This window comes from Micromesistius poutassou (assembly GCF_964030765.1).
Source record: "Micromesistius poutassou genome assembly, chromosome: 17".
Classification (NCBI taxonomy): Eukaryota; Metazoa; Chordata; class Actinopteri; order Gadiformes; family Gadidae; genus Micromesistius; species Micromesistius poutassou.
Genome location: NC_140287.1, coordinates 6841410 through 6869321, shown reverse-complemented (window position 1 = coordinate 6869321; position 27912 = coordinate 6841410). Strand labels below are relative to the sequence as shown.

At 48.3% G+C, this 27912-nt stretch overlaps 1 protein-coding gene across 3 annotated transcripts in view; it reads left to right on the top strand.

Annotated features, from left to right (window-relative positions):
* Nucleotides 1-27912, top strand: part of tiam2a (TIAM Rac1 associated GEF 2a) — an 81418-nt gene that overhangs the window by 7032 nt on the left and 46474 nt on the right. The window contains exons 1-3 of one of the 3 annotated variants that reach the window (XM_084481931.1): nt 2516-2651; nt 24319-24417; nt 24976-26178. In XM_084481931.1, coding sequence (XP_084338057.1) covers nt 24982-26178 — 1197 coding nt within the window. In that variant the 5' untranslated portion in view covers nt 2516-2651; nt 24319-24417; nt 24976-24981. Of the gene's footprint in view, nt 1-2515; nt 2652-19839; nt 19963-24318; nt 24418-24975; nt 26179-27912 lie in introns of those variants that run through there. The other 2 variants (XM_084481932.1, XM_084481930.1) reach the window with 2 other exon arrangements.

Sequence of the window (27912 nt, the reverse complement as noted above, 5' to 3'; positions counted from 1 at the left end):
TTGTGTGTGTGTTGGCATGTGTGTATAATGTATGTCATCTCATTAGGTGCGTATATGCTTGCGTATATGTGTGTCACCTGTCCATACAGTATTCCTGCATCAGCAGAAAGAGAGGAATGCTGGCTGAGCACACTATTGGGTTAGATTATTTTTTCATTCATCATTCTGCTCCCCACCACTATTGTGATAAACTGTCGACACCTCCTTTTTCTTTGGAACCATACTATAGTTTGTTTTTTCTAGTGTCCGTTACCATGGTGTTTCCCAGCATAGTTTGCCACCTAAGGGGTAGGTCTGCCATTAGGGTTTGCCTAGGCACATCCCCCACCGCAACACACAAACACACACACACACACACACACACACACACACACACACACACACCTCGGCCAGAGAAGTCCACAGCAGAGCAGGGTCATCCCGCTCTATTGTTACGGGCTGACAATGGGGGATGATGGTTAGCAGGATGTCTGACGTCTGATCTAATTAACCCACTAATGAGAGGCACAGTGGCCAGTGCTGCTGGGGGCTATCAGGTGAACCCACACACACCCTCCATATGTCCATAATTATCCAGAATCCTGTCCCACCATATTCAATTTGACTAGATAACACTGGCTGGGGATATGCACCAAACTATTGTAGAGTATTTCTTATTGCACTGTATAACTGCCCATGTTGCCATTGTACATCTGTTTTCTCCTTTTTTGTAACAAACCATGACATGACATACATAAAACAAGGAAGCGCAAGAGCGCCATAAAGATGTATTTTGACTACATGATGACAGCTCGGATAAATATTGAACATTACAGCTATCAAGGCAACATAAACAAGTCAGAAAACACAAGGAAAATGAATCAGTAAATATAATACAGTGCACACATTCACACAGGCGACTTTATTACTGGATCAATAGTCCTGACTTAATATCATGCTCCCAGACTCTCCGATCTGTACAGTAATCCAGCACAGGTCCCCATGCTGTATCAAAGGCTTTTCTCCTTCAGCTGATTCTCAATTTAAGCTTCTGCACGTGGACGCGCTCACCCAGCTCCCTCACCAACATGTTTGCTGAGCCTCAGATTTCCACAATTTCTATCCCTTTTTTGGCTAATACGGATCCCTGATACACTGGCCATTTGTCTCTCCCCCGGATTTGGCATAATGTCCCCTGTGGATCCAAGGATGCCTACTAGTGAGTCAGGCCCCCACAACTCATCCAATGCCTTGGAGATCAAGTTGAAAATAAACAGGTCCAGAATTGGCTTTGGCTCCAGAATGAACGTGTAAGGGGCCTTTTGGGATTCTTCCATTTTTTAAACAGCGGTGATACTTGGAATCATTTTGTTTACTGATCTTTTAAATAGTGCAGCCTATGTATGTCTTTAAATTGTAGCATGACTTTATATCTTTGAGCGACAACAGAGCTCAACGTGTTGGCGTCTGCGGCAACCATACAGTATGTGCCTGTTCTAGTGGAGGCTATGGGTCCTCTATTTCCTTTAACCTGCATTCCACCTGTTCCACCTGTTTCTTACTACTTGCTACTTGCTGAGATAATACTAAATCCAAGCACAGCCTTGATGGCGAAGGTTTTGTTGTCAACTATTTCAAACTGTGTGTACTAGGGAAGGACTAAATGACAACATGACGCTATAGAATTAAAGTAGAGACACTGTGCCATATTAAATAGCCAGTAGCATCATTGATATCTGCCCATGTTCAAACGCTATACTCTACACCCTATGTATAGCCAATCCTCTCTTACTTGCTAAGGAGCCATTATTCAAGGTGTAGCCTACTGCTGAAGGCACTGCAGGGGGAGGGGGGACAGGTCTACGGTGGAGCTAGCAGAGTGATACAGTATGTGGCTGCTGCTACTAATTCAATGTAGAGAGATAGCATATTTGTTTAGGCCCGGTGGCGACACCTGTAAAGAGGCTGATATGCAGATTAGATGGGGCTAGGAGACAAGATACCCAACGCACCAGAATGTAACACAACAAGAATTACAATGCAGGGAGGAGATAGATCAGTGTGTTTACTCGATTGCCCATGTGAAGGTACAGGACAGGTTGACCTGGATTGACAGATCTGTGGTTCTTCCAATAAGTTCAATTAAATTCAAATGGATTTATTGGCATTTGGGAAATGTACAATTACATTGCTAAAGCACTAAACGTGAAGCATACAAAAATAAGAAAAAACTAATAAGATAAAAAAAAACAACGATGGAATAAAATCTATAAGAAAGTAAAATCTATGAGTTAAGAAAAAAAACCTAAACAAACTAAACCATATAAGGGCATTATTTAGGGTTCCCTGGAAAGTTAACTAAAGAAAAGAGAAAAAAAAACACTATTTGGTATTGTAAAGGTAAAATAATGCCAGATTTTAAAAGAATACACTCTCGGGACATTTAAATGGCTCCGTGATTCCTGAGTCCGTCGGAAGGAGGAGTTTAACCCCACATTGTCTGGGAAGAGCCCACAGGGTCTGGCGCCGCGTCCGGGGAACACCGCTCCGCGCTACTCCAAAATACACTCCGCACCGCGTAAACCTTACAGAAATACATACACGGGATTCAAAAGAAACGGGAAAACAACGAGGCAAAGTTGGCGATGTCGACAGAAAACGGACGTTAACCGGTAGGTGCTCGCTCGGTAGAACTTGTTTTAGTCAAATGAAAGAAGCGTCTCTACATTCTGTGTGTGTGTGTGTGTGTGTGTGTGTGTGTGTGTGTGTGTGTGTGTGTGTGTGTGTGTGTGTGTGTGTGTGTGTGTGTGTGTGTGTGTGTGTGTGTGTGTGTGTGTGTGTGTGTGTGTGTGTGTGTGTGTGTGTGTGTGTGTGTGTGTGTGTGTGTGTGTGTGTGTGTGTGTGTGTGTGTGTGTGTGTGTGTGTGTGTGTGTGTGTGTGTGTGTGTGTGTGTGTGTGTGTGTGTGTGTGTTTTTGGAGTCCGAATGTGTGTCAGTGTGTGTGGATTTTGAAACAGGTATTTTAACAACATATACTTAATCGTTCGCTTTGTGTATCTTCCTGGAGAACAAAAGTTAGTATTAATGAACAAAGGTATTTTATTGTAGGCATATTTCGATGATGAGCGTTAAGTTGTAGCGGAGCGTGCACGTTGACGCGATTTTTAAAAGTGAGAACATGTTTGAATGAAATTGGCTTGCATGGAAAAATAACGTAATCAGCCTTAATGAGCTTAAACTACCCATACAACTCGGTGAACGCTGGCCTATTGTAAAAAAAAATAGCTAGGCATTTTATGGGGGTTCCCCCCCCCCCCACACACACACACACACACACACACACACACACACACACACACACACACACACACACACACACACACACACACACACACACTTTCCAGTTTTCCAAGAAAAGATAGACCGCGAAGAGATGAACTCCGCCTTTGTAGTCTTTATCATCTGACAGTAAATGTGACCCTGATCGTAAATCTCTCAGGCTTTACTTAGTAAATATATTTTTTGTGTGTGTAATGTGCCAGGCCCCTTCCTCCATCCACGGACATCCATCATAATATCACATAACTCCAACCTCCCTTTGAGGATACTAATTCAAAGGGCGCCAGTGATGAATAATTTAGTTTTCATTCTGGTACTGACACAATGGATCAATGCAAGTACAACCAGTGAAACCCATTAATAGTGTAGAGATGTCCAACACGGTGCACGCAACAGGAATAGGCAGGTTGTTATTGTACTCCTTTCTTAAATACAGATTTATGAGTCTGGAGAAGTGCAGTAATGGACGTTCCAGTAAATGCTGGGGTGTGTTCTGCTGATGGTACTTTAGGGGTGATTTAACTTCTGGCCCTCCTTTGGTTGTGTGTTTGAGGGAGTGCTGTAGCTGTCTGCTAAGGTGGAGGGCCTCTCGTGCTACACAGAGACAACAAAAGGGCCCCAGGAACCCCCTGGGGTGAAGGGCCTGGCGAGAGCAAACAAGAGTCCGGGACCATGGCATGCCTTTTGGCTTCCAGGGCCCCGTTCCCTGGTAACCACAAGCCCCGCCCTAAAATACAATTTTGACGGTTCTGCTTCCTCGACACCCCCTGATAAAAACACAAGCTAATGTTTGACCCGGCGAGTACCTGGCCAGCCTGGTCATTTATCAGTCTACAGTCTGTTTAGAGCCTGGGTATAATTTGTGATTACAGCCAGACCTTTAGGGACAAGATTAACTTTTATAACTCTGTCGACGCTGGAGTGTATAAAGTATACGATGGCAATTACCGTTATTAAAGATTCTGGAACAATGGAGATTTAAAGATTGCTTTTGTTTTATAAAGAAGGCGAGGAATGGTTGAAGAGGTCTGCACAAGTATGTGTGATGTTTATTTATATGAACAGAGGGGTATGTTTTGTTTGGCTTGTGTAATGACCGGCCCCGTTTTGCCTCCAACATGTGAGCCCTGTTCTTTGGAAACGACGGCTTCCATCAGGGTCGGTTGGAGGGCATGCAGCAGCACACATGCCTCGGTCTCTGTGGTTCTGCCTCCTATTCTCCTTAAAAATGCACGACCACAAGGAACGTTCTATTTTCAACGCTTTGTTTACTGACTCAACTGAGGGATGAGGGCTTGAGTGGAAAAGACTATGAGCCAACTAGACGGCCCAGAGTTGTCAGTAAGGGGATAGATGTATGTTTACCTTTTCATGTGGATGTTGGCTTTTGGCTGGCTATTTAAGTTTGTTTACCAGTGGCACAAAGCATTCGCCGTTGACTCTAATATTGCTCCTCTCAGGGAAATATTGTTTATTACAGTTCTGCAAATCATCACACCTCTAATTCTGCTTGAAGGTCTTTAGCAACTTTAATCAGTTGGCAACAGACTACAGTTTATTATTTTCTTATAGTTTATTATTTTGTTCATGTTGCTTAACATCCTTCATGGCCATCAGAGACATTTGGATAAGCAAATACATTTAAGATGAAGGGAAGGTTATGTTTTCCTGCATTGTGCGACTACACGCCATGTACAGACAGGGGCCTCAAATTGTTCTGCTCACCGGCCCTGTGTAAAAACAGTGCGGTAATACCTGTCATCGTTAATTCTGAAGTGCGAGCGCACTGGCGGAGAAACGCCAATGTTTCACGTCTTCTCTCCGGCACATTATTCTCCATATAAGGTGGCGCATGCGTGGGATCAGCCAAGGATAACATCTGTGCTCATTGTCACATTCCGTAAGTAGGGAACAAGGCTTTTATAATGTCTCTAGGTGGAGAGGTACTGCAGAGGGGACTGGGAGGGGGGGGGGGGGTCCACATTGCTGACTAGGCACTGTACTGCTGTCCCACCAGCCTCTGTTAGCAGTAGTCTGCAGCGCTGTCTCGATTGGCCTGTAGATTTCATACAGTATTGTTCTTTCGCTTTGTCTAGGCTGCAATTTCTATTATTTTCAAGTAGTAGTTCTTTCACAATGCTCAAGCTTTCCTGCTAGCCTACCGGCGTCTAGTCAGGCTGAAGGCTGTTTGTGTGTTTCTATTTTGTTACAGCTGTGGCTGGGATTGTATTTTTGGATGTTTGGAGTGTGCTTATGGCACTATGGGCAGCGATGTCTGGAGTAGCGTCTATAAAAAGAAGGTGAAGGCAAAGCCGGGCTGCTGACAGCCTCCTGGCCGCCTCGCCTTCTCACTGGCAACCACAGACACTTTGATTCCAACGTGTGTGTGTGTGTGTGTGTGTGTGTGTGTGTGTGTGTGTGTGTGTGTGTGTGTGTGTGTGTGTGTGTGTGTGTGTGTGTGTGTGTGTGTGTGTGTGTGTGTGTGTGTGTGTGTGTGTGTGTGTCAGTCAGTCAGTGACTTCGGAGATTTACCGGCATTACCCAGCATGCTCTCCTGGCACACGTTTGGCTGAGGCCACTTTTGCTCCTGTACTTTTGTGTGTTCATTAGTTTATAGAGGTTCCTGGGCCAAAAACAAATATATATTGAACCCCAGAAAAAAGCAGCCAAAGGAGTCCATACTGCATAATTCATCCGTTGTGAATTTAGAAGAACATCCACTTTTATTTGTTCGGTGAGCGGCACTAATCTGAACCATGCCAGACATCTGATGTGCTTTGCTGCACAAACACAGAAAACCCTGCTCCTGCCCAGCGGCGCAGCCTGGACCCTGTTTGTGACAGAGCTGATATGCTCGCTCACGTTCAGCCTGTTGTCACCCCTTTTTAGACAGACACAAACCCGGGTGGGCTGTGCATGGAGATTAATGTGTTGGTCCTAATTAAATTGTGTTTCCTTGTTTTTGTTTTTTTTGAGGGGGGGCGGGGGGGGGGGGGTGGGGTGCGTCACGTATCGCCGAACGTCCTGTGTGGTTCGGTGCTGAAAACAAAGATTAAATGGCAGAGGTGAGCTTAACCGACAGGCTCCATTCACCGGCCAGCAGCAGCCCTACCAAGCGAGAGATTGCAGAGAGGGCAGGTGACCAGGGGGAGGAAGGGAGGCGTTGGAGCGCTGCCAGGATGCCTGGTTTCATGGGTTGGGCTCCTATTAACCCCCGTGAAGCGACTAGTCGGCACACAGACCCCGGAGGACCCCCGTGCACCGGGCGCATGTGTGTAGGCTACCAGACGTGCGCTAACAATGAGCATTAGCATCATCAGGGCGTATAAATCACACGGTTACTAGGAGACGGGACGTTAACGGTACCCATGGTAACAATTTCGCTGGATGCAATAATCGTGAATGGCTGACAATGTATAATAATTCAGTCTGGTAAAGGAACCGCCTCAGCAAAATTCACATGATTTATGAGTTGTTGGATGGACACACCAGCACGTTAATTCAGATGTATGAACAATGGAATGGAATAGAATTGGATTGGGTTGGAGAATTATTCTCCCTGCCCCTCCATTGATCAACATGACACCTGGCATTTTGACAAGCAAGTAGCATTATCATTATTATTATTATTATTATTATTATTATTTTGTAGCCTGGGGGTGCGTGTCTGTGCGTCTGAGCATAAAGGATCAGACAAAGTAAATTCTCCTTGGTACATTATCTCCTCTATGCTTATCCCTGATGAGTCTTTGAATATGAGCAAAAACCTGACGGAGTCAAGTTGCATCACGCTTGAAATGCTGCATGCTATTCACATGGGTATGCACTTATAAACCCAAAAAACACAAGTCACTATGCATCTGTGTAATTCCTTTTTAAAGTGAAAATGTTCAGCACACATACTGACGTGACGCAAGACGGCCAGACATCAGCATTAATGTGAAAGGCAATCAAATCAATGTTCTCTCTCCCGGCTCGGAGCGCACACTTACCAGTCAAGCAACAACAACAATAGTAATTGTGATTGATCTCCGCTACTTCCACGAGTCCAGTAGCCATAAGGTCCCACTTACAACCGAGCCCCTATTGGCAAGGCAAACACAGCTGGGGCTGCAGGCGGCCGCCTCGTACCCTGGGCGCTCTCCTGGTGCCACCATGTGTCCTGCATTGTTCCCATTGATGGATGGAGGACGTGCTAGGTACACATTTACTGCACATGCAGCCCACCTGCTCACTGGTGGTGGGCGGGGCCAGAATGGACTCCCGCCTTTGTATCTTTGTGAGATGGGTTTGCTTAACAATGCTGGGGATTGCATTCAAAAGAGGGCTTATGCAAGGACAGGTCTTAACCGCAAAGACCTGTTTTCCCCAGCTATCTATCCTGGTATTCGTACATTTGAATCCTGAAAAGGCAGCGATATTGATCGTAGCTCTTAGGTTAAGCATTGGAGATGTCGTCTGGTGAGTTCTTCCCTGGTTGCAGTCCGTCCTTGTGGGCATTGCTGCTGAACGCAAAAGGCTTTAGTGGTTTGTTTTTGTTTAAGAGCAGAAGTTACATGAGGTTTATTGGTGGTACGTTAAGGCGCATTTGCTGGCTCATTACTCAGCCCTCTCACCCCAGCCCCATTTGAGAGCCGGAGTTGTTTGATCTCCGGGCAAGATAAGCCCTTTCCTTCCACCACCACTCCGACCCCCAGTCTTGTCATGTTGATTCAGTCGCTTGGCGCCCGGCCCGCGTAAACAAAGTCCGCCTCCTGATCGCTCGGGGTCACCGGCCACTCTGGCAGCCTCACACTGCTCACGCTCAATTAAAGCTTTTCGAGGTTTGCTCTTGCTTTTATTATTGAAAAGAGGCCCTTCCTAAACGGGGCCAATGTGTCCAAATCACTCGCCTCCCCGGTGTGATATCATCTCGCTTGGCGTGGACGCTTTGCTGGCCAGCAGGGGAACGGGAAACGCCAGCGAAAGACCTCGGAACATAAAGCGCATCACGTCAGGAAAAGCTAACCGCTGCGGACACGTCGAGCTGTGTGGCGCCGTCAATTCAAACCCCAAACTTCTTTTGGTGGTTGGCAGTCTGGCCTTGTTATTTTCCTTTTTTATATTCCACTCTGCTTTACATATAATGGAAATACTGGATGGGGTCGGGTTACGAAAGGCTTTTGGGCATCAATATGCGTCTCTTGTTCAGTCAGTTCGTAGAGGGAGCCAAGTGGGTCGCTGGCCAGGCCACAGTTGGACAATGTGTGTGGGCTTTTGTATTTTACAATCCCCTCCGTATTATCTTCGCTTTCTACGTCTCTCTATGCCTCGTATTGTATTTCCGTGTCGCCCAGAAAGTCCCAGTTCCACCACTTACCCCCCCCACCTCCTCTCCTCTCTCCTCTACCCTCTACCCATGCCAAGACAGACATCAGGGTAGTGGAGCCCACCTCTAGGGGTTCACTCTCTCTCCCCGGCCCAGTAGGAGAGCTGCTGGAGCTCTAGTGCTCTAACAGCTCTCCATGCCACCCAGGCCGGCTCCAAACCCCACAAGAAACGGCCTGGTTTTCCTTGGTTGGGGAGTGTACTGATGCAATGGGAATAACCTTTCTTTACCTTTCTCCTCCTCAGCAGGACCTTGTTGAAGAGGTGTGGCTGTGTAGGTCTTTTGATTTTAATAATCGTGGACAAGTTGAAGCATTTACTGTGTGTCCAAAGATTGCTCGGAGTTTTGTGGTCTATGTTGATTTCAATCAACTATTTGATCGTCTATATTTGTTACCATCCATTTTCTGTGTGATATAACTTAAGCTCCTATTGAGGTGCCCATGGATTTCACCCTTGTCGACTGCACAAGCAGACCGCCGGAGATGCCATTAGTGCAAAGTTGAGAGGGTAGGTTTCAACACTATCCAAGAGATTATGCCAAGCACAGGTTTCTGCTCACTCAACTTGTAGCAACCTGGGAAAGTCCTGCAATATTGATGCTTATCGGTCAGCAGGTGACGTCTGAACAGATGTCTGCATTGCTTATCCCATAATGATGAATGTTTTAAAGTTTGAGCAGTCTGGCCATGGTGAGCCCACCACTGTGTCAGGTAAAGGTTGTTCCCCACAAAGGCTCAGTCAGAGGTTGATGAACTTTGAGGTGTGTGTGTGTGTGTGTGTGTGTGTGTGTGTGTGTGTGTGTGTGTGTGTGTGTGTGTGTGTGTGTGTGTGTGTGTGTGTGTGTGTGTGTGTGTGTGTGTGTGTGGCTAATAATAGCGGTTGACATTCAGCCATCTTCCAGAGAACCCGACTCCCTGCTCTCCCCCCTTCTCCCTCCGTGTCCACACTGTAGCGGTGCTGGAAGCCAAAACAACAGGACAGCGCGTTTTATAGACTCCCGCTGCTCGCACCCCTACTCGCTTTTTAGCAGGAATTCCGGAATCTCCTGGACTTTTCCGTTGGAAGTGACTAGGCTGATCTGACGTATAGACCCCCCCCAAACCACCACTACCCCCCCCCCCTCCCCATCCCCCCCCACCCCCCAACCCTCACTGCCGCCTAGCCCAGACACTCAATACCCGTAGGATTAGTAGCTTTGGCACTTCTTTCACTTCCCCCCCCCCCTCAAACTTTAGTGGTTTTGCAACAGGAGCTCCATTGGCTGGTCTGGAGGGGAGTGTGGGGGGGGAGGCCGTGTCTGATATGTTGGGGTTTAGACTGGCTCTCCGGGGGGAGGGAAAAGGAAGACGTGACTCACTATAAGGGGGAAACAACACACTAATCCAATTTTTAGATGAACAACTGGTGTTTGTGTGAGCGTGTGTGTGCGTGTGTGGATAGCCTGCGTCATCACGTCACCGCTGTGGAGCGTACGGATGGGGTAGGAGGGCTCTGTCTTACACATGTTGTGTGGCATCACGCTAACTTCTGTCTGCATTCCATCCCAGCCCGATAATGGGCTCTGTGTGTCTAAAGGGTAGGGCGGTCTCATGACCCTCAGCGTCCGTGATGATGGAATAGCCCTGTGGGGAAACGGCTGTCGCTTTGCAGAGCTCTGAACTCTCATTCTCCTTCCTTTTCACTTTCACTTTTCACTCGAACAGTAAGAATCCGAACCTGCTGGTCTGCTGAGGAAAGAATAAAATCTCCTGTTTTACACTAGGTTTATAGTTGTCGGAATGAATGAATGAATGAATGATATATTGTCATTATATCCGGTTCAATGACATTTTGCTTGGATTAAAGATATATATACCATGAACACACTGGGCAACTATTCAGCAGAAACAAGCAACTCGCCATCAAACAAGTTCTCGGCCGTTTTCGAGCTGTGATATTGTGTTGCCCTTTCTGTCTCAGCAATCCTAATATTTTCTTCCAGTCCTCTTGAACGCGGCGCAGCACTCCTCCTGCTCCGGCTAATGGAGGGGTGCGTGTGCGTTGGCAGCAGCGAGCCCTGCGGTCTGCTCGCGTGGACCGGGCGGCCTCCCTGGAAACGTGTGGGCGTGTTCTTTATCATTATCGTGACATTTTACATCATGTAGGTTAGCACTGCCATTACCGCCGCTCCGCAACTATTAATAACACGGCAAATGAGAGCCAGATAGGGCCAGCTCCGCGCCTTGTTGCTGGAAAACCGGGCATGCACGCGGTCATGTGACGTCCTCAGACGTCTCGGTCATTAAGCACTCCTTCCTCCTCACACAGCTTCCTCGTTTTTTCATGAGTCAGGCAGTCCTCCCTCTTTGAAGGATGAAAAACCCTGTCTTCTTCAGTGGGCTGGTGCGGTTATTGCCAATCTCTAAATGGATATGGACAGATCTTCCCCCCACCAAACACTTTTATGAGCGGAACAGGGGTTGTTGTGTAGTAGTCTCGCTTGTAGCCTGGAGGCTTAAATAGCTGGGGGATCCATTCCTTTCTAAGCCCACCGCGGATCAGAAGCTAAAGGGTCGTGAACAAACACCCCCTCTTGTCCTCTCATAATGGCGCCGCTTGACCCCCGGTGACCTCTGCTGGTTAGAGCATCTGCCCGTCGATTTCCTCCGGCCCGCCCTATGGGAGACCAGCAGGATGTTCCGGAGATGTAATTTGATTGGTTGATTTGGTGCAATAGTTTTTTCCCTTGATGAGTGGGTTTGTTTGTTGGTGGGTGAATGTTATTGTATACAACCTCAAGGCTCTAAGATTTGCCACGTGCACGCTCCACTAATTTGTTTCTGAGGTTTATGCATGTGAAGGCAGGCCACTTATGCATACACAGAGGATTAGGATTAACCCAATGAGTCTGATGCTTATTGGCGTTTTTCCGAGCTGTATAGTTGTGTCGATAATGAATGCGGCAGAGGTTTGAATTGAATCATTTAGCTGAAGGGGGGCTACTGTTATGCAACATGATCCGCTATCGCCATACCCACATCTTTGGCCCGGCCCTGCCTAGCCTCATTCTTTGCCATTATGTACCGGTCTATGCCCAAATGGGCCAGTCTCCAGGTAACCAGCTTTGAGAAACGGCATTCCTATTTGAACAAAGGATTGACTGATAAGGACCAGAGTAGGGTCAAGCTTATTTATTTTCATAGGTTTATCCTAAGTCGGGTTGGGTTAGTGCACATGCCTCTCATTCTCTCGTGACATGAGAAACATGTTTGGATTGATTCCCCCCCCCCCCCCTCCCCCCACTGTGGTACACCCAAGTCACCCTAGTCTCTCTTTCTTTACTTGCCCTATTTGCAGTTTTATGCTTTGAGGAACCCCAGTAACACATTAAACCAATCCCATTAAGCAGTAATCTTTTCCAGATTCCTTCAATAAATTAATTTTATGTATAATTCAGGCCAAAACTTTAATAAACAAACTGCTCAAAGGACTGAAAACATACACACAACCACTTAGTTTCCCACCCGTATTCTTGAGAGAGAGAGAGAGAGAGAGAGAGAGAGAGAGAGAGAGAGGAGAGAGAGAGAGAGAGAGAGAGAGAGAGAGAGAGAGAGAGAGAGAGAGAGAGGAGAGAAGAGAGAGAGAGAGAGAAGAGAGAGAGAGAGAGAGGAGAGAAGAGAGAGAGGAGAGAGGAGAGAGAGAGAGAGAGAGAGAGAGAGAGAGAGAGAGAGAGAGAGAGTAGAGAGAGAGAGAGAGAGAGGAGAGAGAGAGAGAGAGAGACCAACGAACAGGTGCTAAGCCCTCCCCCCGGTGGGTTCATTGTCAAAAACAGCCTCATCACTGCTCAGTCGGTAATAAAGCACCTTAAGCAAACACACACTCCCGAGCCCCGGCACCCCATGAAACTAACAGTCGCTAAACAGCTTCATGTGCCCAGCTGCGCGCCGGTTTATGACCTGCTAGGACCGAGTGGGGTGAAGGCCCCAGCAAGGTGGGTGGAAATGTGGTCCGCATTTTGCATGCAGGTAGCTCACAAAAGTGTGGTCTTTCCTTCCCCGAAAGACCATTTTTTGTGTGTGTGTGTGTGTGTGTGTGTGTGCACACAACAGTGTGTGCAGCATTTGGTGTGTTCGACTGACACGCGTGGTGTGCATAATCACATTTGTCGTGTATAACACCGAGTTTGTGCAGGGAGGGGGGGGGTTGGTGTAACGTAAGACCTCCAAAGCTGGAGTGACCGCGTGGTCTGTCTCGCTGTCGCCAAGCCTTTTACCGATCAGCCCCAGACGCTGAGCGGGCAGAATTATACCCAAGTGCTCTCCGAGGCTGGGTCAATGGTCAATAGTCAGCTGCAGGTTAAACACCGAAGTGATGGCACTTTGTGCTGCAATACAGGGCTGGCTTTGTAATTAACACGTAGCTAATCCATAATTGGTCTGGTACATTGGGAGTGAACGTTGGCTTTTGATAAGATGTACAAGTTATTCATGTATTATGTAAGCTTGTTCAGTGAAAGCCAAGCCGTTTTTAAATCTGCCTTTGGTGCAGCTGTTGCCAGTCTTCACATGTATGCTGAGTGGGGTTTGTTCTGAGTCACAAAGGGATGTTACAGCATTCAGCACGGGGATTAGCATTAACCCTCCTTTCGATGAAAACTTGCATTTAAATTAAACTGTGTAAAGGTTACCGGGATGCAAGCAATCTGTGTTTTGCAAACGCCACTCCTGCCACACTATGTCTTACTGCAAGCAGAATGTGCTTTCACAGGATTTTATACAGGGCTGCATATCTGTATCTGCGCACAGTACACATGTAGTAGATGTCTGTGGGACACCTGGCTAACACAAACACAAAGGTACCGGCCCGAGTGTAGATTGAATCTGCTCCATGGTTTATTCAGTGGCGGTGACTGTGGCCCAGTGTTTACACTCCTCTCACGGAGGTCCTGCCACCTAGGCTGCTGACCCTAACCCCCCCCCCCCCCCTGCGCCCCCCGCCCCCCGGACCACCTTCCACACCCTTACTATCAGACACACTCTCCTCAACGACAGAGGAGAATGTGCTGGCTTCTGTCCCAGGGTACCAGGGCCTCACGGCATTAAAATGCCACGCTGTCTGGAGATACATAAAGGGTAACCACTTCATTGCTGCACTTTGCCATAGCAATAGCATGGTCGCTTCCCTTTTTGATGGTTTTTAGGGACACGCATGACATTAGTAAAATGTTCCGAACAGTGCATCGGTGAAAAGGTTTCCTTGTAAGCCCCCGACAAAGGGAGTCCTTAGGAAGCTGCCAGGAGGGTGAAAGCAAGGCTCCAGTGTCAAGTGTAATTGCCTTGGTTAATGGCCCCTTAATAGCTAGCTTAGTCTTGCTTCTATTGTTCCTCCCTGGCTTAACCTTGACCAGGACGAGCAAACCAACCGTGCAAGTCTAGACAAAGGGTATATCCGCAAGGCACCGTATTGGCTGAAGCCTGTCAGAGTTACTCCTTGCTTAAGGGTTTTGGTGGACGTGACGGTGACAAATTAGAGGTTATTGGAATGCAGACTTTGCACAAAACGGATGAACTCTGACCGCAACCATCTCTTTAGTTTGTTTATCCAGCCTGCTTCATAATTTTTCCTTTGACATTTTATTTGGTTTTCCTAGGTGCTCGCCTTATTTGTCTATCTGACTGTTTTTACCCCAGGGTCTCTGTGATCATGCCAGCTAATTTGATCACAAGGAACTGAATGATTGAGCGTATTTCAGGCACTATGCTGGCTACTAAAATGTAATAAAAATGCCAGACCATTTGCAATTCACCTGACGTAGAGAGCTAATGTTTGAATTACCATAACCATTAGAAACGGCTTTCCTGCTCAGCATGATCCATCAACCGACACTGCCGAAGATGCCACGTGCATTTTGAGGCCTGGAGTGGGGGAGAAAAACTGGATCCAGGGTGTCGGGTGATGTTGTGTCTCCAGATAGAGGGCTCCCCTCTCTGGGGAGGGTTACAGAGGCATTCCCCACATAGGCGTCAGAGCTCCTAAAGAATGCAGATGGGATGTCTCTGGCAGTGATCGATGGGATCTGGGGTGAAGGGGGCAGTGCACACACACTTCGCATCTGGATGCAGACAGTTGGGCCCTGCCCGTCTGCAATATGTGCCCGGGTATCAGGTGCTTGTTTATTGGAGTGTATGTGTAAGGGACAAAGACACACCTAATAGGTTGACCATCTTCCTTTCTTTTTTCATAATGAAAAAGCATTTAACTTGACCTTTCCCTGCACAATGAACAAATTGCTCCATTTTCACATTACCAATAATGTGATAATCATTTCTTTATATGGCAGATGAATAGCATGTGCATGTGGGCTGTGCGTCTGACCTCACCTGGATGGGGCTGCGTGAAGGATCCTTCCGGAAGGATAGCTTCTATTTGCGCATTCCTGGATAATTATGCACACACTCTCGTGTGCATGCACTCGTGAATCCGTCTCTCTTTCCTCCCCCCCTCCCCCCCACACCAGAACATCATTGTTTTACCCAAATCCTCCAGTGAATCCCATTGACCGCCAGCCACCCGTTCCGTGTACCCGGCATCAGGCCCCTGCCAGTCAATGTCCCCTGATGGATCACCTCGGGGAGCCTAGAGTGGGGCCCACTCCTCCAGTTGCCGTGCACTGCATAGAGGGTATTGCCATGGTAATGAGTGAGCGAGTCTTAAGCTGATGGCATTAATCACCAGGGATCACTGTGACCAGCCTGATGACGGATTGGGCCCCTGATTACAATGGGCAGCCGCAGTGGATTTCAACCTCTGGGACAATGCAGTCCGTCCAACAGAACTGTGAGACAGAACTGACGGCGGTGAACTCTGCAGGGGGAATTACATGCTCGGTCGTACAAATTCAATGTATGACTTTTGTAATCTCAATCAACTACAAAGTTAATCCCTTCATTTAGGCTGCGGTGCATACTTGAAGTATGTTGGTGAATCTCTTGGCTGAAATGACACCTTTCGCTCTACGTAGGAATTTTTCCTTTATTATTTCTTGTCCGAGCAGATCTCTCGTTTACATCCTCTGTTAAGCCCCTACATGTGGTTTTAGCGTTTCCTGGGCTCAGTTTGTTGGTCTTCACACAGAGCTGCTTCAGCTGTGGTGAGGTCTGCATTGGTTCTGCTCTGTGATTCTGTTGAAAGGGCTGCATGGGGATTTGGTAATGCGTCTGTAAATGTGGCCCTGCTTTTTGGGGTTTGTCCAGTTTGCACACCTATTAGTTGCTGCATCAGGTTTCATAGAGAATCCATGCATGTGGAATGTTTAAAACCGCTCTTCTCGACGCTAGTCTCTCAGTCTTGTGTTGCAGAGAACCATCAATCTTCAAATTACACACTTGGGTAATAATAAGAATGGATCCTGTGTATCTTCCTAGATACACAAGAAGGGTCTTTGTTCGCTTGTTGGCTGTTTTGCCTGTTGTTTTCTAAAAGGAGTTGCACAAAATTAGAGCTGTTCTTGGTTCCCAACCTGGGGTCTCGACCCCACTAGTGGTGGCTGAATTCAAATGATGCTGGATCTTTTACATATGGGTGAACACATGGTGAAGCTACATTTAACCTTTCTATTGCATCAGATATCCTATGTAAAATGTTAAAGACCTGGTCAGGCGCATGTAAAATGGTACTTGCAGAAATGCTTGTATATTATCTGTAATGCAAGTTTAGAGTTTCTAGCCAGGCTTCATGATTGATGGGGTATAGACAGACAGCTTTTGTGTGAGTGTGTGGAAGAGAGAGGTCATCTAAACAGCTGGGAAACTGCAGGTGCATATTGGCATTCCTTCAGCTTTTCCCCCAATTAAGCAGCTTAATGAATGGAAAAAGATCGTTTTCGGGTTGGGATCGCACACTCATGCACTTGCTTACACAGCATGGCTTTGAATCATGCCCAGTTATTTTTCTAGCATAGTTCCTGATTTATATATCCACACCGTAATTGGACCAAGTACACGCGCACACACACGTACGCACACGCACTGCACTAAAAGTGTCATCCATCTTTCTGGCCATGTCCACGCTGAGCTGGTGAGATGGAAAACATTAGTCAAAAGTTTTCCATCCACACTTACATTTTCATTAGCATTTTGAAATCACTCTCCATCCAAACTGAAACTGTTATTTTTGCATCGTCAGTTCAGATGTCTTCTTATGCACATGGGTATGAGTCACATTGGTAGTTTAAAGTAAAATATTAAATTAAAGAAATAACGGATTCCTGGATAGGCCACACTGTTTGCGGCGTATTGAACTTCATGTACTTAATATTGCCGTAGAAGCATGTATCAATATGTGGGGGGAGGGGGGGTAAAGGCTGGGATTGATGAATTAAAGCTTTGGATTAGAGCGCTAATGTGTTTTCTTGTCTCCCTAGTATTTTCAGCAAATTCAGCAAGTACTCCAGGCCAGGGCCAATAATGCAATGCTACGGTTCACACACTGACCCTTATTTTAAAGGATCTATAGCCAATTTAAAGAAGTTAAAACTTGGCAGACAATTATTCCATCCACCACGCCCATGCAGCGCTGTTCCACTTGTAATTTCCCTCCAGGTTTGCTTGATCCACATTTTGAGGCATTGCGGCGCATCCGTCTGTGCTAAAATCGTAAATTAAGCTCATTTTATTCCCCGCTACTGGAAGCTATGTTTACAAATCTCTGGCTCCCACTGTGCATGTGCGGCTTAAGTCCCTCGAGAGCAGAATGATCAATGCAGTCAACTCCTCAACAGCCCCTGGCTACAACAATAGATGTGCCACTCTGTTTAGGAGGGGCATAGAAAGCTCTGGCACACTTGATGGCGAGGAGAATATTCTGCTTATGTTATTTTGTTCACTCGCTCATCCATTGTCTGTCTGTCTGTCTGTCTGTCTCGCTCCAATCCCACCAAGGTTGTACAGGATCTTGTTGGAATCAAAACAAGCTGATTTAGATTTTTAAAGAAGGGCTGGTTTGTGCAGGCTATGTCGATTCTTAAGTAAAGCCCTTTTCCCTGTACACTACTCATTAACATACACAAACCTACTCTGAACATGAATGGGGTCCATTGATTTAGAATGCCTGACTAGATTGAATTGATCTGGGCTCTTGGTACCTGTGGCTCGTTGTAAGTCGTTATTGAGGCACAATGTCACAGGAAGGGTCCCGTGATGGACTTAAGCCCTTCTACCCCAGCCTCTCCTCCCTGTATGGTATCGGACTGTCCTGAACATCCTGTGTAGTTGAAGATAAGTTTGATTTCAGGCTGTTCGTCCATCCCACTTCCTATCAGTTTTTTCAATGATTCACCATCAATTATCAGAAGAGTTTAGTTGCACTGATCTACCTTCTGTTCTACCATCTCATCCGTGCCTTCGGTCGTCTGTGGATCACGTGACTTGGCTCATTGTGAACGCCGACTATTACATTAAGAGCCAAATGACAAGCCCATGGCTCCCTGCGGTCTACAACCATCAGTACCTCGATGCGCAGGGTCCCGGCCTGTGTGTGTGGGACGGAGGAGGGGGGCTCTGTGGCACTGGAGCAGGCGGCCAAGGCAGTCTGAGCCTGCATACCATGGGGGAGTTTTAATTTGATCCTTAAACGGCTCGTCAAGGGCCCTAATTATTCCTGATTAGGGGGTCAGTCCGTTTTGCAACTCTGAAATTAGACGGAGCAGCACCTGCTCTGCATGAATATGCAACACGGTGCTCTCTCTCCCTGCTCTGACTCTCTCCAGCCCGCAGGGTTGCAGTGTTTCTGTGTTGGACCCTTTTAAGCAGCCTGATTTGTAGGACAATAGGCTTTTGAGGAGCATCCCAGCTCCCAGCAGTGCAGGCCATTGTGTTGTGCACAATGGCTTTTGGTAATCCACTAACATTGTGGCCCGCGCCACACTGATACTAATGCCACTGCTGATGCTCGCTGACCTCCCCTTAGTGCTGAGTCAGCTCAGTTTGTGAAGACTCTTTTCACACTAGGGGAGGAGTGCACATGACTTTGAACCATCGTTCAGCCAGGACTGTCAAAAGTTGTTTGCGTACTACACATAGCATAATACTATCTGTCCGTTGAAGTCTCAACCGACTCCTTGGGCCGGAGTCGTAGCGCATGCTGAGTGGCGGTCCGGTTTTAAATGTGACCACAGTTATGTTAACTGATGAGACAAGCGAATGGCATGCGTGTTTCGTAGGGGCCGGACGAGGTCGTTTCCTGGCCCCACCGCTGTAAGAAAGAGGGAGGACACATTGGAGCGCGCAGCAGTCATTCAAATTCCAAGGGTCGCCGCAAGAACAGTTGCACTTTAATTACCCCTGAGACGGCATTTTAGACTGGACACACAGACGGATTGACAGACTGACTGGAGTGTCTCTGCGCTCCCTGGCTACCTACTGGCTGAGGGTCATCGTGGTATTTGGGGTGCAGAGCGTCAGTCATTCTCACCGTGTCTCCAGGGCACTCCTCCCAGGCGGCGGTGAGGCCAGCTCATCTCGCCTCAAACAACCCATTGGGAAGGACAAGCCAGGCATCCTCCTGGCCGGCCAATGGGAAAGCAGGCTTAAGGGGGGGGGTGGGTAGGGATCAGCGCCACTTGTTTGCTAGTGGAGCACTTTGGAGCACTTTAGATGTAACTGAAATAGAAGACACACACACACAGAAACAAATACACATACACACACACACACACACACTCCTTTTAAGATGTGCCTGTACAGCTTTTATTTGTGTTTTTTATGTTTAAAATCGATTCTTACTAAGTTACTATACTTATTATCTGTTGTTACCTTATTATTAAAAGATACACGTAAATATATATCTATTAAAGCTATCCTATATGAGCTCAGTGATGATCTATCATTTCCGTTGTCACTTCCAGACTTTCTGGATGCTGGTCATCCTAGAGTCCTCCCCAGGGGGAGGGGCCGTCCCTTCTCCCCCTCTAGCCCTCCCTTACTTCCCCTCTGGGCTCCCTGTTGCCCGGGGATACCCTGGGAGGAGTCGCTTCTAGGGGAGGGAGTTTCCACGTGTGTCTCTGCTGTGGCAGTGACTCAGTTATAGGGCGAGCGTGTGTGTGTGTGTGTGTGTGTGTGTGTGTGTGTGTGTGTGTGTGTGTGTGAGCGGGTGTGTGCGTGTGTGTTGGTGAGTGTGTGTCGCTTTAAGTCTCTGTGAGCCTCGGCAGCAGAATCCACTTTAAGATCAGAGAACATTGGCTCGCTCTGCGCTCGCCCGCTCTTCAAAGAGCTTTTAGATTAAAGCCGGGACCACAGAGGTAAGAGATGTTTTGCTGTCTGCCTTCGTACCTCCCAATCCCTTTGTTACTTTTGTTTGGTGGAATTAACTCGCAGACTGAAAGAATGGGGGGGGGGGGGGGGGAGAAAAGTTGGCTTGTATTGTCCTTTGTCTGGATGAACAGGTGGAGGTGTGTGTGTGTGTGTGTGTGTGTGTGTGTGTGTGTGTGTGTGTGTGTGTGTGTGTGTGTGTGTGTGTGTGTGTGTGTGTGTGTGTGTGTGTGTGTGTGTGTGTGTGTGTGTGTGTGTGTGTGTGTGGGAAGACCGTCTGGGCGATGGGATATGTTTTGATGGATGTTTATGTGCAGGCTTCTGGGAGAGGTATGTTATTTCCTTACGTCTCTCCAAAACAGCCGAGTTTAAGGGTTAACACCCGGGCCTGACGCATACAATCTCAGGAGGCTTGTTATCACCTAGCTTCATGGTATGTTCACCGCCGTCAGCTTTAATGCTCGTGCTCGCATCAAGAGTGCCGACTCACCCCATGTCACTTACGTCGTGTTCTCACACGTCGACTCGTTTACGTGCCCGTTTTCACCCAAGGTGACGCCCAAGAGTATAATGAAGACCGATGAGTAAAAATGCGAGCCAAATTGGCTTTTACGCCACGTTTCGGTGTGGTCTGGCGAAAGTACCATGCGCCCGCTAAACGGTGGCTCCAAGTTCCGCGTCGTCCTGAGAACGAGGGTCTCGAAATGTTTTGCGTGACCCGGCTCCCACCACTCTGGGATGGCTTGGTGCATTGCTTCGTGTGTGTTTATAAATCATTCAAGAGACGCCATGTCATTTTTGGACAAGGGCCAGTTCCCGGACCTTCTAAATGTATAATGAAAAGGTCCAAAGGACGCTAACAAGCCTGTTGATGGATGCTGGCCGACCGGGGGCCGTAAAGTTAAATCTCCGCCACCACGCTTGTACTATGGGGACGGCAGCCAGGGTGATTCACAGAGGGAACTCTCTCCTCTGCGAGGAAACAAGCATAGGAATACTGTAAATCTAGTATGACAGGAATCAGCTGGATATGCCATGCTCTAAGGCTCCCCCAACACGCTTTTATGACATTTCCCGACATGTTGTTCTGGCTGTTGTACTGAAAGGCCCCCCCCCCCCGGTGCGCCGTTGCCATGTCTTTGAGTTCAGGGCATGCTCCAGTCTGAGGAGAGTGCAGGGATAGAGTGGGCTGCTCCTTTAAGTGGCCGTCCCCATGCGACAGGGAGGTGACAATAGTGGCCTCCCGTGGGTTGTGTCTGTGACAGCGGGAAGGCGGTGTGATCGTGCTCTCCACAAAAACACATGAGCTAACTTCTCCCGCCACAATGCGTTCAGAGGACAGTCAAGCCCCTTTCCCCCCCTCACGTTCGGATCACATTTCACACGAACACTGCTGCCGCTACAGCAGCTGTGACTCCCAGTCCCAGTGTTGTATATTTTCTTCGATTTCTTTTTTCTGCCACGTTTGTAGTGCAGAACCTTAATTTCCCCTAAGGCCACGCTGTCATGGCAATAGGATGAGTCAACGGTTTCCATGGTTGATTCCTCTCGCCCGTGATTCCTCTCTCACCCGAGGAGGACGTGTCCACTAAGCACTTCTTCATCTCCGAGGAAGCGCAGCAGAAGAGGTGAAAGGCCAGCGCAGCAGCGGCAGCATGCCATTTCACACTCAACGCTCTGATTCTCCGGGGGGTTAGCTCGTGGTTTCACACTGCTGCGTCAATACTTTGTCCCACCCCCACCTTTGTTTCTCAAGTTTGCCTTCAAGGGCACGTGAGGTGAGAAAACCATTAAGAGCGTGCGCGTGCAGGGTTTCCAGCTCCTCTCCCCATTCAGGGACCTCATTTTGAAGTGACTTTACCGTCAATCAATACAGCCTCCAATCCAATCATAATTTCGATGTGTCTAGTTTTCATCGTCTTTTCTTTGGCCTCTGGGAGTAGGTTATGGGCTCCTCACTTCAGGCACAAGACCGATTCGTATATACACATCGGGCTGACCCATCGACCCCACTCCCCAACCCCACCCCACTGACACACACGCTCACACACTCAAACACACACGCTCACACACTCAACCCAAATGCCTCCAGACTAAACATGGAGCCTACGTGGGAGGCAGGGCAGCGAGGGGAAGAATGGCAGGTCAAAGGGTTTGTAAAGGAGCGGTGCGTTGCTAGTCGTCCCTTGCCCTCCCGAGCAGATGGCCGGCAGGAGAAATGCTTTGAGTCGAGCGGGACCGAATAGGGGCTGATGCCAGGGAGGGGCATTCTGGAAACCAAGCTCTGGGTGTGTGTGCGTTTGTTTGTCCACTAAATGGGGGGACTTGTTGTGTTGTTCATCCAAAACGCCGACACAATGCTCCCTGTTCAAGTCGCACCCGAAGGCTAACGTGTGTGTGTGTGTGTGTGTGTGTGTGTGTGTGTGTGTGTGTGTGTGTGTGTGTGTGTGTGTGTGTGTGTGTGTGTGTGTGTGTGTGTGTGTGTGTGTGTGTGTGTGTGTGTGTGTGTGTGTGGCGACACGCCTTGGGCCTTTCATACCGGAGGCCTTGTCTACCCTGAATAAAGTTAGTAAGAAAGTGTCCGTCTCAGAGCTGAAAGAAAGCCGCCCTTGTGACAAGCATGACAACAACCTTTTATGCCGACTCCTGCAGTGTGGTACACAGCTGTTCTCTGCCTCACAACTGGTTAGCTGTTTTAGAAGAGCTTTGTTTGGCTCATTCATGTGCAGTGACTTTAGACTTCCCTTTGGCCTTAATTAATTTCATGCCGGATAATTTACCAAATGCTCTGCTTCGTTTTGTCATGTATTGGCAAAGTCAGGAATAGTTTTGGGTGTTGGTGGTTGATAAATCAAAGCGCTTCTGCTTTCTTGGCACAGCTTCACCCAGCAAGTCCTCTCACCACGATTAGCCAAGCTTAGGGATGGCCGTAGGTTCAAGTTCATTATCACTCTCTTAACTCGCTCTGTCGTAACATAGACAGCGATATTGTTCTATGACACCGCTTCAAGTTACCAGCTGTTGACTTCATGCTCATTTAGCAAAGCCTAATGGGGGATAGATAATTTCATTAGAACGGAGCAGTATGTAATTGGTTCCTTGTCATATTTCATAAATCAGCCCCTGACACAGAACTATTGCCTTTTTACTTTTGTACAAGGACGTGTTATTATTCCCTTAGTCAAGCCTTCCAAGTTTCCACAGTGGCATTTCCCCTCTCCTCTCTCCCGCTGTACACACTGTAGTTCATTCTGCTCAGCGAGAGAACACTCATTACCAGCGCCTGGCGACTCAAGGTGCTTCCAAGCAAGAGAGATAAACTCATGTGTTAATGCCCTAGATCACTTAATCCCCAAGGTTATGGCTCTTGGCAGTGGGGCCGCTCGCCAGCGTAACCCCACACAGGCTGTACGTGCGCACCCAGGCTTGACGGTCATGAGCGCAGTGTGAAAGGTTTCCTGGAGCGTGAGCTTCATGCGTGTAAGGGGTTGTGTCTCGCACACACACACACACACACACACACACACACACACACACACACACACACACACACACACACACACACACACACACACACACACACACACACACACACACACACACACACACACACACACACACACACACTGTGTGTGGAGTCACGCTGATTCACAATTGCCGCCTGTCGATGTGGCGAAAGGAAGTGCTCCCCCCCCCCCCTACAGGCTCTGACAAAGTTGGTGGTGTGGACCGTTGGAAGGGGGGAAAAAGAGGGCGATCATCAGCTCCAACTTTCAAAAATAAACAGCAAGGGCAAACTGTAGCAGCCTTTTGAAAAAAAATACACTTTCCCAAACCGGATCAAACACGACGTCATCGTTTCTGTGCGGAGTTGGAAAAAATGCAAGTAATGTTTAGTTTGCTGGGAAGGAAGGCCGGAGAGCTGAGGGCTCTGGGGAGGCAGGAGCGTGTGTCCTCAGTCGTCTCTGAGCAGGGCTAGCACGCAGACCCTGGCTGGGCTTCTGAGGACCCCGGTCGCCTCAGCGTGTGGAGATAATACTAGGGAGGACTTTTTTGGTCTTTGCGTGGAGGTAACGTCCTGCGATTTGTTAACTGCTGTCGATGAGGTTTTGGCCTTAATTCAACGCTCACTTTCTGAACTCCACACTCTGAATGGACTTATTTTTAGGTGAAATTGGATGAGTGAAGTCTGTTGGCTTCTGATTCGTTTAACTTGACTTCGCAGAATGAGGTGTTTGTGTCGTGCTTAAATGTTGCCCCCATGATCGTCTGGCTAAATGGAACAACTGTTCTGGGAAAAGTGTGTAACCGTGGCACCGTTTCTTCTCCTTCTGTTTCTCCTTCAGATGAGCGTGACCCTGAATGAAAAAGTGTGTTTAGAGCAAGGGGAAACGGAGGATGCTGCCCACACGAAGGATACACTCTGACAAAAGTCTTTAAAACGGGTAAGTCAACTCCATCCACAGTGGGTCTACTCTCTGCGTTTAAATCTGTTTTAAAATATATATAGAAAATTAAGTGACGAAGCCACATAACATACAACTGCTAAGGACTGTTGAAGGGTTTTTAGTGTTAACCCCAAGCTCTTATGTAATGGCTGTTGAACAGGAAAAGCTACAGTGCTATCTGCCAGAAGTGCTAGAGTCCCATTTAGAGGAACATGGCCGTACCCTGGGCCAACTTTTTTCATTAGTAATGAAACACATGTCTCGGCATGGCTCCCCATCGCTAATTCGCTATAGGACAGTCTGGAAGTGATTTGACTTTTGTCTCGTCACACATAACAGCCATGGGAGCCTGGGGCTCATTTATCAAACTTAAAGGGAAACGTAGAAGGCGAAATGAGTAGAATTTGGACCGTAACGGGTGAAGGTTAAAATTCAAATAAGCCTAGGCCTGCTCCAATCAAAATGGCAATGTAATGTCTATTTGCTATTAATTAATACAGTATGTGGAACAAACAAACAAAAGAAATGATTGTGCATCCTATGTCCGTCCTTCAGGTGGTAATGGGGAATTCTGAGAGCCAGTACAGCATCCAGGGGCCCAAAGGCACCAGCTTCTTCTTCCCCGGGAAACAAAAGCCCTACTCCCTGAAGTTCCCCTCCTCCAAAGAGGACGACCTGTCGCCCCACACCTGGTGGAAGAACGCCCCCCGGGGCTCGGGCTTCAAGGCCAGGTCTCTGGGGCGCGGCTGCCTGTCGCCGCCAAAGAGCCGCCCGCCGTACTCCAGCGGCCGCTATGACTACATCTCCCAGGGGGCCAAGCGGAGCCCCCTCAGGGAGCCGCAGTGGTGCGGCGCCCCGGGACGCAGCGCCTCGGCCAGGCGGGCCCCGTCGGCCGGCTACCGGGACAACCCATACGGTGCCGAGTTCAACGGCCACGCCGACGACGGCGACGGCTGCGAGGGCCTGGAGGAGCAGAGCAGCCCGCGGGTGGTGATCAAGAAGGACGGGAGCCTGAGGGTGGAGTTCACCAACACCTCGGGCAGCCCCCTCGTGGTGGAGGAGGAGGAGGACGGGGGTCCGGTGCAGCTCCTCAAGTTCTCCCCCAACGTGGACGCCGCCGCCGCCGCCGCCGCCGCCAACGCCACTGCCGGCAGGCATCCCGAGGGCCACTGCGGGGGTCCGCCCCCTGTCCCCACCTCCTCAACGGCGAGGACCAGCAAGGGTAGTTCGCTGAGCTCGGACGGTTCCTGGTACGACTCCCCCTGGGGGCCCGGCGCGGAACTGTGTGCGGAGCAGGAGCCGCCGGGCTCTGCCTCGAGGACCCCGGTCCTCTCACCCGGCCACCGGGGGTCTTCGGACGAGTCCTCCCCCGTGACCGTCACAGACCTCTACAGGGACCCGACTATGGCCGCCACCTTCCCCACGACGGGGGAGCCGGCGTGCCTGTACCGGGAGCACAGCCTGCCTCAGAAACCGTACCGTGCCTCTTTTGCGTCCGCTCTGGACGTCCCAGCGGAGGAGGAGGAAGAGGAGGGGGAAGAGGAGGGATGCCTGGAGGCCCGGCAGTACTCGTCTTACACCCTGCCCTGCCGCCGGCCAAAGGCCCACACACTGAGCGAGGACCTGGGCGGGGGCCAAGACCCGGAGCAGTACCAGGCCGGGCCAGAGTTTGGCTTCCAGAAGAAGGACTCCATCAAGAACCGCATCAGGCGCCTCAGCGACTGGACGGGCAGCCTCGCCCGCAAGAAGAAGTCCCAGGTTAGCTAGACGTTTGTTCTCCTCCTCCCGACTTCTCTCTCTGTTTCTCTTTCTCTCTCTCTTTCTCTCTACAAATGGCTTGGAGAGTCTTGTTGTCGTTTGATTGGCCACCTAGAGAGGACCCTTGACCGCATCATTTTGTGTGTCACAGCAGGGTGCTTACTGAGGCACAGTATATCAAACTGTACTCCTTTCTATGGTATGAAGGTAAAAATACCTCCCCGATAACGCCTAGTTTGACACTTTGATGTTAATCTTTGAAATGGTGAAACTTTCCTCCGCCCTCTTACCTGATTTGGCATTCACCGTGCATTCAGCCTGTTTTGCTTAGAAGGGAATCGTTAGAGGCCCCAAGTGACAGTGTTCCCCGGTGAGGGTTTTGGTGAGGGTTTTGGTGTGGCGTGGCCTGGCACTGCCTGGTGTCTACCACAGGGTCCTCAGAACCACAACACCATCTGTCCCACGCACCGCTCACCGTGGGGCGTCACAAAATTAAATTGGCACAGCTGCAGGTGTTATTCATGTCATTTTAAATGATCATTATGTGTCCTGAATACAAAGGAGATGAGGTTAGGGACTAGGGCCGGTGGATACATAGTAGAAGATATGGACAACGCGATCAGACGCAGCAGAAGCCACGGGCTGCGCTGTCAGTTTCATGATGAGTTTGTAACGGTGGGTAGATGCCTTTTTTGTTAGCATGCCGGTAGTTGTGTCAGATTAATGGGTGGAACTTTGAATTAGACGATGGATGGAAGGAGATGCATGTGTGTCGTATATGTGTGAACTAGTTATATTGTCTGTATTCTTATCATTTCAATGTTATTGCAAATTGCTATTTGCAAGGACTATAGTTAGTTGAAATAAGTGGTTGAGTTCATTTTGTCATACTTTAATAATGTTATTTTCGTTTTATACTTTATACTACATGTATCTTATTTATAAGCAGTTTTAGTTTAGTAGTGGTTGTATAGATTTTTTACAAACTGCAAGCTTGTGTATTGTGTTCTGATGAACATTTCACTGCTGCCCCAAACAGTGATTATCTCTAAATTGTAATTTCACAGAATGTCTTGCTTTAAAGTTCCTTTTGTAGCATTGAAAGTTCAAACAAAGCACTTCCGCATCAGTGAATTCACCTTTTTAAATGTTTTATGTTGAGTCTGTGCCGAGAGATTTGCCCAAAGCCTTTTCTAAAGCTCTGTTGGAGAGCAACTAATTCCTCATTGAAGATTAACCCTCCCTCCCCCCAGCCTCTTTGGACATTAATGAAGGATTTATGGCTGTTTTGTATTGTTTTGGGGAGATTTTGTGGACTCTTCTTTTCACCCTTTGCGAACTAATCTGCTAATAGGGATTTCTGCTTGTTCAGTTGGATTTTTTTGTGTCCAAAACGCTGCTCTTCTGACCATAGCTGCATAGTTAAGGAAACTATGCTTCAAGATATAAAGACAGAGCCTACATCGTGTGTGTGTGTGTGTGTGTGTGTGTGTGTGTGTGTGTGTGTGTGTGTGTGTGTGTGTGTGTGTGTGTGTGTGTGTGTGTGTGTGTGTGTGTGTGTGTGTGTGTGTGTGTGTGTGTGTGTGTGTGTGTGTGTGTGTGTGTGCGTGCCATGTCATCGTGTCTCTAAGTACAACAATCTGTGTCATGCATAAGGCTTTCACTTTACATTAGCAGTGCCCTCCTCCAAGTGTTGGAGGAGGGCACAGAAAAAAAGCCTTGCTAATCTATGGC